Raw genomic sequence first — 13,131 nt, 5'->3', positions numbered from 1 at the left:
GGCTTTCGGAGCTTTCGAAGGCCGGGTCCTCAGGTGGATGCAGCCTCTGAATTTGGACAGCCCCGGCTCGGGGATTGTAATAATGGTGACATTTAACTTATTTTAAATACATAATTTTAAATAAATAAACACTGTAAAATTGAAGTTTTTTTGTATATGTGTATACCCCCCCCCTTATTAAATGTCTCCCTAATTCTGAGGTCTCAAGGTTGGCAAGTATGGCGACAGGTCTATAATTATTCAGTCCTATAATGGTGGGTTTCTTGGATGATGGTGGAGTGTTTGAAGCAGGAGGGAACTTCACACAGCTCCAGGGATCTTTTGAGGTTGCGGGTAAAGCTGGGAGTTCCTGTTTTTTTAAGAGTTGAGAGTTTTTATGCATTTACTACAGAAGCATTTCTTTGGGAAAAAAATGAAACCTAATGTTGAAATAGCCCTTTGTTTTCTTATAATAAGATATCTGGGGAAATAAATGTGTAATTTATATTGATAAAAATTTATAATTTATATTGATAGAAAAGGGTGTTTCAGAGATCTGGCACACTTAAGATTAAAGTAGGCTGTATATGGCCAACAATGTAAAATGAGTTTAACATTGCTGGTCTAATAGTGACATGTCTGTTAATTTCCACATCTTACTTCCTCTTCTTCAGTAACCTTCTCCTTAAAAAAAATCCTGATTTCATAATTTCTCAAACTGCTACTCATGTTCTGTTTCTGATCTGATCTGTCAAAGGGGAACTCACAAACAGCTTTGAGGTCTGAAAATCAGCAGATGCAGTGAACACTGAACATCAGACTGCTGCTCTCTGGAGGTGATGGTCCGCTTCTTCATCTGTATGGTAGGTTGTAGCCAGGTTGGCTTAGTTCAGCTCAACTCAGTTTTTAGGGTTTTCCATTAGGTGTTAGCACCTCGTACTGGGTACTTCTTTAGTACTTAAATACTTTTTTAGCAGTTCCAAGCGAGCCTAGTCAAGCCAAAAACATGATGTCAACAGACTGCAATACACTGATTGGCCAGGAAGTGACATCACTGGAAGAGTCATGAGAGCAACTCCCATTTTTGAAACCAGCCAATGAGCCAAGACACAAACCAATATTTTGGCCATTAACCATTGATTTAGGAGAAGGTATGCCATCACCTCAGTGTCCTCTTTTGTTGTGTTGCGTTTACGTCGCACGCAAATGACATCATGGGACTTTTGGGTCATGTTGCTTTGCTATAACCCAGCCCACACTGAGGTGGTAAACTATTGTAATTTTTCCCTTCACGGTTCTGGGTCAGTTTCGACCCAGCGTCTTGTGTTCTTATGTTTTGGTTTATTTTTGAATGATTGTTTTGTTCTCTGAGGCTACGATGATTATTATTGTTAGTTCCATGTTTCTGTTTATTTGTGTTTCAGGATTTGTGTCTCATGTTTAGCATTTAGGTTCCATGTGTTATATTCAGTCTGTCTCTCAGTGTCAAGTCGGCGTCTTTGTGTAGTGAGGTCTTGTTTCCTGTTTTATTGTGAAGGTTTGCGTCTCTTGTGAATGTGTTCAGTTTTACCTCTTGTCTCATCCCGTTAATTACTCCCAGCTGTGTCCACCACCTGTGTGTAATCTCCCTGTGTTTCTCTGTGTGTATTTATGTCGTGTCCTCTGTTATTGTAGTTGCTGGTCCGTCTGTGTATCCACCGTGCTCCTTCTGTCGGTCGTCATTCTCCGCTGCTCATCCTCCATTCCTGCCTTTTCTGAGCCTACATTCTGTGTTAATGACTGTATTCACGCTGTTGTTTCCAAGCCTGGAGTAACTGAGTCTAGCACTAAGAACGTAGGGAATTTAAGTGTCAGGGAAGCTTTTTCGTCTCCATCAGTTCTTTCAGGGAAAGCAAACCTTACTGACACAGGTTTTTCTGGCCATATTGTCCCATCCTCACTTTCACCCCAGTCAAACATCAGGTCTGTAAAGCTTTCAGTCAGCCGCTCCAGCCACTCCACCTGTTACACCTTCGCTACCTGTAGCTCAGTTGCCACCAGTTCAGCAGCCTACCCACTCGTTCATTCAGTCACCATCCTCACCGTCTCATTACGAGCAGGGAACACACTTCATCATTACATCTGCTGGTTCTCTTAAGCTGGCCACCTCAGAGACAGTTACTCCCTCTAGGGCCTCCCGAGAGGCTGGGTGTCAGTCAAAGCCAACTCTGGACCTCTAGAGGTCAAGACGCCAGCGCCAGCATCTCCACCGGAGAACTCACCTAAACAGTCTCGGCTCTCAGCCCCCCCTGAGAGTTCAAGTGAGTTCACCCATCCGCCTCCATCCTTTGCTGAGTGTGTTGGGGAACACTTTCAGCTCTCCGAGGACTGCATCCCACTGTTGCTGCCTGAGTCTAGCCACTGTGCTGCTCAGTCCCAGCCAGTATCCGCACTGCCAGAGGTCTCCGTACCTGCTGCTTCAGTGTCTGTCTCCACTGGAGGGCCCGAGGAGCCCGTCCAGCCTCATGCCTCGTCTGTTGGGGGGCCCGAGGAGCCCGTCCAGCCTCATGCCTCGTCTGTTGGGGGTCCTGGAGGGCCCAGCAAGCACATCCTCACGTCTGCTGATGGTCCGGGGAAGTCTGTTCAGCCGTCACCTGCTGAATCATCCCCTGCGACTTCTACACCGTCACCTGCAGCATCGCCGCCTGCGGCATCGCATCTCTGATACTTTTGTCCTGTCTTCATTCCCACTGTCACCAAGTGCTTGATCATAGAGCTAAATCTAATTGTTGGTGATTATTCGCTATAATTGTAGGGTCTTTACAATATAATTTAAAAGCACCTTGAGACAACTGCTGTTCGGATTTAGTGCTATATAAATAAAATTGAATTGAATAAATGGAAAACAAAACTGAGTTGAGTCGACTCGAGTGGAAAAGAGCTAGTGGGAAAAAAGGCAATTGTTCCAGATAAGTGATCAACATGTAGAGCACCATCACCTGCAGAAAAACTGTTCCTTTACCTGGCTTCACTTAACAGAACATCCCCTCATGGGAACACTATCGATACCAACGCTGTTATTGTAATCAGATCGATACTAGCGGGATAGGACCAATACTCTTTTAATATGCTATGAGTTCAGTATGTAGCCCACTAAACAGTTTTAAACACATAATTATTACTTGATATACAGTAAATCAGTCAAAAAAAAATGTTTAAAAACATAGATTACCTTAATAGCTTAATAAAATGCAATATTATAAAACAAAAACTAAAAGAAAAAATATAAAAATGAAATTAAACAAACAAGCAAAATATTAAGTTACACTGGGAGAAAATCTTTTAAAAAATCAATACGATGATGATGATGATAATATATTAAAATGAAGTTAGAAATAAAATAATTTAGTATAATAAATTAATACATTTACATTAAGTAAAAAATAGAATAAAAATGATGCTGTATAGACTACAATAAAATATAAAACAAGTCATAAATAGAATAACGAATAACTACTACAATTTTTAAAAAGTTGCTGGATTTTTTTTTATTGAATAAAATGTACAATAGTCAATCAATGAGCTCTAGTGACCTAAATCTAAAACAAAATACAATTTAAATAAAATAAAAAACTAAAAAGCTTTAAAAGAAACATGGAAGAAAATGACAAGATCCAGTTGATACTCTGGGGTAAGTAAAGAACAACAAAGAAAAGCCTGTGAAACAAACTCAAAAATTTTAAAAAAGCATCTTTTCATGAACGTGCTCATTTCCCTGGATGAGGTCTCTCAAGCACAAACGATCAGGTCTGTCACTCCACCTCTGGGTGGAGCTGCAGGGTCAGTTAAGGGTGCCGTGTGGATTTGGTTTGGCTCCGCCCACCAAACTGACGCAGGTGAGGTGGCAGAGCGTGACAAAGTAAACAGGGATAATCACGTGTGGAAATGAGAGTGTAACTATTTGTACTCTTATTTGTACAACTCAAACATTAAACTAAACATATTAAATACTGAAATATTTAAAACATCCTCCTTTGAATCCACACTCTAAGTGCAGACGCGTGTGTCTCTGTGTATGTTCACAGTCCAGGCTGCTGATGTGAAACATGAAGTCAACGTGCGCTCAGCTCTCACTGGACTTTCACGTCCACAGAAACTCTGAGAAGGTCGAGCTCATTGACTGCTGGTGAATGCACATATTTGTAGGTCAAAGGTCAACAATTTCAGTTCTCATGAAAGAAAACAAGAAAGAGGCGGATTTCTCAAATGAGCAGAAACCAACTTTTAAAACTTTGATGCTTTACTGACAGTGTGCACGCTAACATGCAGATACAGACTGCACATGTAGCTCTGATAGCTCTTTTGTACATTACAGCTAACAACATACTCCTGATCCTGGCCTCGAAGTCATCATTAATACCAGCCCGGCCTCTGGAGCTGTCCCAGCACACTGTGACCTCAACCTTTATTTACAGGGTCCAGATAATTCAAATCCAGTCTGCTCAACTATTGCTCATTTCTAAAGTTCTAAAGCAAAATATAAAGAACTGGAGGGTTGCTCAGGACTTGTGCACAGCACTGAATATGAGATTCAGGAGAATCAATAAAAGGGTTTCTCTAAATACAGACATATTTGACAGTAGCAAGCTGTTTGATAACACGGCGGTAAATACGCTCCTGTCACAACTTTTTCAGTGTTTTTTTTTTCTTGCTAGCATGAAATTATTCAAGAATAAAAATGTGTATTCAGTGATTTATGCTTTTGTTTACAAATCTTAGTAGAGTTCTTGTACTGAGGATTTTGATGTACTTTTACTAAGTTTCTGTGTCATGTTCCTTCTGGTGCTATTCAATTATATACTGAAGGCAAACATTAGCACACATTACAGCACTGTGCTGCACCTACTTTAAAGCTTTTAACAAATATTTGAAGATTTTCATTTGACATTTTAGAAAACCAAACAAAGTGTTTTATTATACATTAGAGCAGTAAATTATAAAGTCATTTATAATGAATGAATAAAATGTGCTGTTCTACTTCACTCTTATTATATTCTGATGGTTATGTGCTGTTTCTGCAATATTATGATATTTGCCTCTCAATGTAGGTTTACTAAATTAAAAATAAATAATATTTTAATGTTCTTGGAGGCTCTTTAATGGAAATGATATTTTTAACACTATTATTGGTGTTGTTATCTGTGAATAAGTGTTTTACAAAAAAGTTTTTCTTTTTAATTATTAATTATTAAGATGTCAAATTACAGTTATTTAAATGCATTCCCGAACAGAAAAATATAATAGTAGTAAAATGTGAATTTGGTTTAACAAATTTTAGTTTTAAACAATATAATTTGAGAGATTTTTAAAAAAAAACAAAACAAAAACAATTGTGTTTCCTGTTTTTATAACAGGTAGTTTTATAAATTACTTAAGTGAAGTAAATTTAAGTTTTCAGTGTATTCGTGCACCGCAGAGCCTGAAATCATGCCTATTGTTAGCTCAATGTTAAAATCCTGTATTTATTTCCTGTTGAATCCTCTGATTTCACATGACTTGTTTTTGGTTCCTGGTTTCCTCTGTGCCACCGTGTTTCTGAGTCTTGACATCGAAGCAGCTGTTTGTTGTCAAAACACATGTAAGAGATATGACAGGAGCCAGGATAAAGATGTCTCGAGGTGAGTTTAGTGTCAAAGTACAAAGACTTAGTTCACCTGATGTTGAAATAAGTAATTAAAAATGAAAGAAAGAAAAAATAGTTCTGCTGTTATCCCACAAATTGAATTCAACAAAATTTAAAAGAAAAAAAAGTTTATGACCAAATAAACAACATAAAAACATTTCCAGATCCGGTACTCAAGATGAGTTGAGCAATGAATAATATGTCTTTATTGTACTGAGAAACAACATTAATTATGTCACATTCACTTTATATATATATATATTTTTAAGTCTGTTTACCTTTTATCACCACCTTGAGCACCATAAATGTAGTAAAGAAAGTGCATCTACATTCAGACACGGGTAATGTGTTGATAGATGCATTTATTTCTTTTCTTTTGCCTTTTATGATGAAAGATTGAATGACGCTCTGCCTTGTTCGTGCATATTTTCTCTTTTTAACCCAGGATGGCTCTAATGAGAATGCATGAAGTAAAATGTACCTGGAGCTGGATTTTAGTGGTCATAATCTAATTCTCCTGTACACTCTTTAAACTATAACTTTAAAGGTTTCAGAAGTGGTCTTTTTGTTTTGCAGCACAAAGTTTTGTGGACACATGTTGTAATGTCTTAAAATAATCCACACCTCAGATTTTTGCTGTGGACAGAAACTAAGATCTGAACTTCACCTGTTTCATGCAGCCTGGGTGGATGTTCAGGCAGATTTCAAGTAAAGAAATGTTTTGGTTCATTAACATAATCGGCATTGCTGTCAATGAAAGGCAGCTCGTGGTATCGGATCGCCGCCTCCCAGCAGAGATGCAGAGCCTGAGCGACAATGTCCTCCGACATCCTCTGAGCAAAGTCCAACAGAGCTCTGCTGGCTGGAGGGGGATCCCGGAAGCTGCCGTCAGCTGAGCCTGCAACAGCTTCAGAGTCGCTTGCATGCTTCAGAAACCCCTCAGCCTCATCGGTGATGCCCTCATCCGGTTTGTCAGAACGGCCTCCAAACCAGCATCTTGACCTGTTACATCCCATTTCACAGAGACGTTGACGGAGCTGTTGAATCTTCAGCAGCACGAGTTTCTACTGGTGACCTTCATGTCTGCAGACACAGTCAGCAGAACAAAGACATGTTGGTTTTAAACACTTCCAGGAGGTGTTTGACCCAACAAGAGCTGTTTATCCTTTCTGGAGAAAGATATCATCACCTTACAACCTCTCTTTATCCGACAACAGCAACACCAGAGACACCGGGCTCTACGAAACACTGGAGAAAACAAGCCTTTTTAAAAGGTGAGAAATTTCATACACAGTCACATATAAAGTTTCTGTCAGACTTTGGACTAAATAAGGCATTTGAAGGCATTAAAAATACACACGTGGGTGGCAAATCAAAATAAGAGCCTTCTACAACACACAGTGATATTACAAAATGTGAAAATTTAATTATTTTTTTCAAGTTACCCTCTGTCCTGTGCTGCAGTTCCTCTCCAACCTCCAGAGCTGCTGATAACCAGGCTGCTGAACCAGTTTCCACCTGCTGCTGGTTTGTGGGAGGAGCGAATCGCTGGACACCACCCAAAACAAACTGTTTACCCCCTGAAAGCCCTTAAAGTGCACCTATTCTGCTCGTTACCAGTGCCATGCTTTTATTCTTGGACTCATGGTAGCTTTGCATGAATCAGCTGGTGAATGAATTCAGAATAATCCTTCTTTATCTTACACTGGGCCTTGGTTTAGCTCCTTGGGCCATCCTCTGTCTGAAACAAGCTGTTTCAGCTCCTCACCCTTTAAACCAACTTTCTTAGCAGAGTGTGTGAGCTGCAGATGGAGCTTCTGTGCCTGAGATGACCATATTAGGAATAACTATGACATCATACAGGGCCGAGAGTAGAAAAAAACAGTATGAAACTGAGCATTTAGATCTGGATCTGTCACTGCCAGCTCGTTACTTTGGTGGATTGGTGTGTTTCATCCTAAATCATGAGCTTTTAACACCTTTTAAAAAGGGACTGTTATTTTCTGTGTGACTGATGCTGCCACTGCCAGTGCATCAATGGCACTGACGTTACAAGACATTTGGCTGCGATGCAGATGCAGGAGTTACCTGACAAAACAGGATTAGGATGTGAGTGCTCTGGCTATGTGTGAAACCTTCTGTTTGTGAGGGGCAGTCAATCAGAAGAAAGTGGTTGAACTGAGGGGCAACACTGGGGCCCAATGCAAGAAAAAGAAGGATTATTTTGAACTGTGATTCATGCAAAGCTACCCTAGGAGAGTCCAAGAATAGAATCGTGTAGCTAGAAATGAGCAGGATAGATTCTCTTTAAAATAAAAACAACAACATAGTGTTATATCATTCTGTATGTGTCATCTAATAAACAACAAGCGCAAACTAAACTGTATTTAGCTTTCCAGTTAACACTTACAGCTGAGAGTGATTTTTAAGCCTCAGCAAACAGGAAGCAACAACTTCGAGTAAAATGAAAACATGAGCAGGTGATGGTGCCTTCAGAGTCCTGTAGAGTGGGAGTTTGTGCAGCTCAGAATGTAGACACAGAGTCAGCGGCGCCATCTGGTGGCAAAACAAAACAAAATACAAACAATAGGTCTTGGAGAGGAAAATGCAATGCGCAACTGTCAGTTCACTTTTTAAAACTCCCTCTGTGTTGATGTTACCAAAAGAAAGAAAAGGCTTATTCTAAGAGATCCAGCTAGCTGACTTAGCTGTGTGCATGACTGAGACGTTTAGAGATGTTTATATCTCTGTGTTTAGGCTGTATCACACTGTAGTGTGACATTGCTTCATTTGTCCCGCCTTGCCTTTTTAAACCTTGTTATAAACACACTTCAGTCAAACGTATTTGATTATTTCACATCTGAAAAGTTGTCCTACCTCTTTAAATGTCACTTCTTAAAAAAAAAAGAAAAAAGCAGCCAATCATAAAGTCCTGGGGGGACAGGCTCACATCAGACGGCGTCACTGCGCTCACTTCTTCTCTCCAGCATGCTCCTCTCGCTCTGCCTGAGCGTTTCCGTTATCTTCTTTTCCTCTTCGGGTTTTGCCATGGAGATTAACCAGACCTCCAGGTTGCTGGGGGAGAGCGGAGAGCAGTGTTCGGCCTGCGACTTCCGGGAGCACAGCAAGCAGATGAGGCTCCACAGCATCAAGTCGCAAATCCTCAGCATCCTGCGGCTGGAGCAGGCGCCCAACATCAGTCGCGATATGATCCGCCAGCTGATCCCCAAAGCGCCCCCTCTGACACAGCTGCTGGACCAGTATGATCCGCGGGTGGAGGACGAGGACCACGCAACCACGGAGACCATCATCACAATGGCAACAACGCGTAACTAAACAAACCACTGAGGGGTTTATACCTAAAATAAATAAATACATGAATAAATAAATAAATTGTTTTGCACTTTTTTGTGCGTAAATCCTGTGCGTAAAGGCGCAGTAAAATAGGACACTGCTGAGGCGCAAACAACCAAACAGACCTGAGCTACGACTTTAAGGCCGTAAATGTTTATATGATATCTTAATGGCAGGTGACCAACAATTATCTTTAATGAGGATTTGTATTTGGTATTACTGGTGTTGAGCGTTTGAGGGAGCCTCCCAGCCTTCACATGCTCAATCGGGGTGGTTAGCACCAGATTTCTGTCGTTTTAATCTGGAGAATTTTAATCTTAGATTAACTAGTTGATGAATTTAGAAGTTATGGTGATGCAAAATACCATTATTAAAGGACAAATTAAACATTTAAGGAGTTATGCTAATACCACTCATATCTTAAATCATCATTAAATTCTAGCTACAGAATTTCTCCAAATCTGTTCATTTAGTCTTCCAAAAAGGAGACAAAACAATTGACTGACAGCATTAACTGGAATAACTTCATTCAAATGATCAGGGGCACCTCCAGAATTTTTTCATAGGGGTGGCCACATGGGGGGCCACTAAAAATATTTTAGTGGCACAGCAAAAACAGAATTTCCAGTTTTAATAAATATTTTTAATAATTATAATAATATCATTTCGTGAATGTCTGCATGCATGACAACCAAGTTTATGTGAAAATGTTTCTAATGCAACAGCATAATGTTTTTTTTTGTTTGTTTGTTTTTTTTATATGACTCACTTCTTCCAGACAATCCAATCGCCCAGGACGAATTGTCCTGTTGTCTGTTCAGTCTCAGTCCAAAGATTCAGCCCAAAAACATCCTGACCGCTCAGCTGTGGGTTCACCTGCGGCCTGCTGACGTGGTTACCACCGTCTTCCTGCAGGTCTCCCGCCTCAAACCTGGCAAGGAGGGAAACAGCACCCGCGTCCGGGTTCGCTCCCTGAAAGTTGACACTGACGCTGGTGCTGGCTCCTGGCAGAGCATCGACATCAAGTCTCTGCTGCAGGCTTGGCTGCGTCAACCAGAAACCAACTACGGCATAGAAATCAACGCCTACGACTCCAAAGGACAAGATCTGGCCGTTACTTCAGCAGAGCCTGGAGAGGAAGGACTGGTGAGTCTATTTCCTCTATGACTCTATAAGTATTGGTTTGCAGTAGCAGCTATTTTTATGCATTACACTTAAGCACTGGTTAATTATTGGCTAAATTTCAAGTGAGCTCAGTACCTATGATAATTTTTACAATGAAACAAAATTATTACTTAATAAAGTGAGGCACCAAAAACTATGTGGTCATGTTTAGGCACTATAAACTACAAGGTTACGTTTAGGCACTATAAACTATAAACCTTCCAGGCTGTCTTATGCATTACTGTTTAATTTTCCATTTACAACTCCTTCCTAGCAACCCTTCATCGAGGTCAAGATCCTTGACAACCTCAAGAGATCCCGTCGTGACTCGGGCCTCAACTGTGATGAAGAGTCTGTGGAGACACGCTGCTGTAGATACCCACTCACCGTTGACTTTGAGGAGTTTGGGTGGGACTGGATTATCGCGCCCAAACGCTACAGAGCAAACTACTGCTCAGGGGAGTGTGAGTTCCTGCACCTGCAGCAGTACCCACATGCACACCTGGTGAACAAGGCTAACCCACGGGGTACAGCTGGGCCCTGCTGCACGCCCACCAAGATGTCGCCCATTAACATGCTCTATTTCAACCGCAAGGAGCAGATCATCTATGGAAAGATCCACTCCATGGTGGTTGACCACTGTGGCTGCTCTTGAGGATATCAGGCATCCGTGAGGATGAAACGTCTAACAGAAATGATGCAAAGATTTCAAATATTGCACTTTTTTTTTTCCAGTTTGATTTAGTAGTTTAAGAAAAGCAGCCAATAAACAGGTTCCGAAGATGCTAAAAAACATCCAAAACAATGAAATAAGTCATTTCAGTTATTCAGTTTTGGTCTTTGTGTTCTAATCCAAACAAAAATTGACCAAACAGGATGCAAACACGCATCAAAAACAAACCAACAGCGAACCCAAAAATGCTCAAAAGTCGCACAAATTTATTCATATAATGATTGCTTACTTTTTATATATGTAACTGCTGTGCTATAAACCTGTAAATTCAAACAGTAAAAACAATTTAACACAGCATTTAAGCATTTTAAGCATTTAACACATTCAGTAGATACAGAGTAAGAAGCTCATTCATTTTATGTCCGAATGTAAAATGAAGCAATGCAACCAAATTTTTTTTAAAAATGTATTTCAACAGAAAGACAATTTCAAATGTGCAAAAAGAGCATTTAGACAAAAATCTAAATATATTAAATGCTAAATATATCTAATATATATATAAAACTGAATACAAGAGTAAAGGTTAGTAAAAGTATAGTATTACAAGTAACTCTTTTAGCACAGTTTTTGGTCTCCTCTGGGAAAATGTCTGTATTTTTAGGTGCTAAATGCTGCACTATGTTCTCTAACTGTGTGTGTGTGTGTCTGCTGTTAGCTTTGTAGAGCTTTTTTTAAACTGCTCCATGAGGAGTGCTAATCACATAGTGAAGTTTAAACCATAACAGTTTTTACACAACCTTTACAAATAGTCATTGACTATATTGTTATACAAGACTTATTGAATATAAGCTATTGTTTTTAGTATAATCTTTAAGCCTTTTGAGATAATCACTGTTAATATATTCACTTTTTCAGAAAATAACAGAAGATGCAGTCTTACACACATATATCTTTTTTCATATATCTATCTTTTTTTTTATTGGTGTGTTTACCCACTTTCAGGCCTTTTCGCACATTAAACTGTGAGGCAATGTTTGAACATGAATATCTCAAAATATTAACAATAAAAGCCTAAAATATTTTTTTTTAAAAAGAAGTAAATATCTAAAAGTAAGTAATTGCCATATAAAGATGAAATTTCACAGCAGTCATTTTATATGTCCAAACGTTGGGCCATTAGTTTATTATGCAATTTGAAGATGATCAAAATTAGTCATTTTTTAATGACTCTGTCCCAAATTAAAGATCCTGATTCATTTTCATGGTAAATGTGAAGCTGAAATTTAACAGCAATCACAAACTCAAAGTCAAACTTTGGACCATAAAAGTTTTATTTAAAAGATGGTTGAGCAGATGAAGGACCCCTGTGTAACTCCCTGATGAAGGCATCTTTGCTGAAATTAGTTTTGTAGGTTAAAACTAATTTCATCATGTTTAATTGTTATTTACAGAGTGCTTTGCAGAGCTTGGATTTGTAAGTAGTTTAACTGGCTGAAGCCACAGAGTTTGGCTCTTCGATTACTTACATACTAACTGCATTAATTCAAACTTGGCCATGTTTTATATGAACATTCACCATTGAAATGGGATAAATATAGCAGGAAATCAGAAAAAGGCCGCCTTTGAAGAAAAACATGGCTTATCCAGCTGTTGCTTTTCAGTTACAGTATTGTGCACGTTCAGAAATCTGTATTATTGTTAATGTTACTTTCATATCTCCAGTGTTTGTTAAATGTTCTGTATGCATATAAAAATGCATTTTTAACTTAATCAGCACTTTGTACTTTGGTGGACTCACTATGGGGGTCTAAATACAGTAATATCAGATAATCATATGTGCAAATGTCTGGAATTTTCTGCCATCCTAACTCAACTTTCACACAAAACACGACTTTCAGACTCAGTAGATGGACCCCTGCTGCTTCCTGTCCTATTTTATGAAATCGTGTCCTGATATGAGCCTTGACCAAAGCAAACCCTGCAGGGCATCTTCCACGTGCGCCTTTATTTTGAAAAACATGAACTGAATGACTCTGATCTGGCATTTTGTCCCTCTCCCTGTTCCAGCGCTCATTTGAGAGGAAAAGAGTTGCTCTTTTTTTCCCTTTTTTTTTTGAGGACGTTGTTGCAGGTGTTATTCAGTGTTGGAATTTTATTTTGCTGTTGTATTTTTGTCGTGGTGGATTGTGTGCAGAGACTTTGTCACGTGTTAACTGGAGGCAGGAGAAAAGGCTATCGTGGGGTAATTTGGAGTGAAGATTTGTCATAAATGAATATAGTCTCTTTATTCTGAGTCTAA

General features: G+C 39.4%; 1 protein-coding gene and 1 pseudogene across 1 annotated transcript; both read left to right on the top strand.

Annotated features, from left to right (window-relative positions):
- Positions 1 to 251: 251 nt before the first annotated feature.
- LOC148096157 (uncharacterized) lies at positions 252 to 2,683 on the top strand (annotated as a pseudogene).
- A 5,879-nt stretch (positions 2,684 to 8,562) lies between these two features.
- On the top strand, positions 8,563 to 13,131 carry LOC102790276 (growth/differentiation factor 8-like). Its single transcript, XM_006792864.2, has 3 exons — positions 8,563 to 8,969; positions 9,774 to 10,141; positions 10,434 to 13,131. The coding sequence occupies exons 1-3, from the start codon at positions 8,630 to 8,632 to the stop codon at positions 10,812 to 10,814; spliced, it is 1,089 nt and encodes a 362-aa protein (XP_006792927.1). The 5' UTR covers positions 8,563 to 8,629; the 3' UTR covers positions 10,815 to 13,131.

Source organism: Neolamprologus brichardi, chromosome 23 (genome assembly GCF_056152115.1).
Source record: "Neolamprologus brichardi isolate AB-2024 chromosome 23, ASM5615211v1, whole genome shotgun sequence".
NCBI classification, from domain to species: Eukaryota; Metazoa; Chordata; class Actinopteri; order Cichliformes; family Cichlidae; genus Neolamprologus; species Neolamprologus brichardi.
This window is presented reverse-complemented; position numbering and strand designations above follow the sequence as displayed.

Bases quoted from the DNA above. Each gene is read 5' to 3' on its own strand.
- LOC102790276 (XM_006792864.2), top strand. From the start codon at position 8,630: ATGCTCCTCTCGCTCTGCCTGAGCGTTTCCGTTATCTTCTTTTCCTCT. The intron at 8,970-9,773 runs GTAACTAAACAA...CACTTCTTCCAG, and splicing joins CATCACAATGGCAACAACGC to ACAATCCAATCGCCCAGGAC. The intron at 10,142-10,433 runs GTGAGTCTATTT...ACTCCTTCCTAG, and splicing joins AGCCTGGAGAGGAAGGACTG to CAACCCTTCATCGAGGTCAA.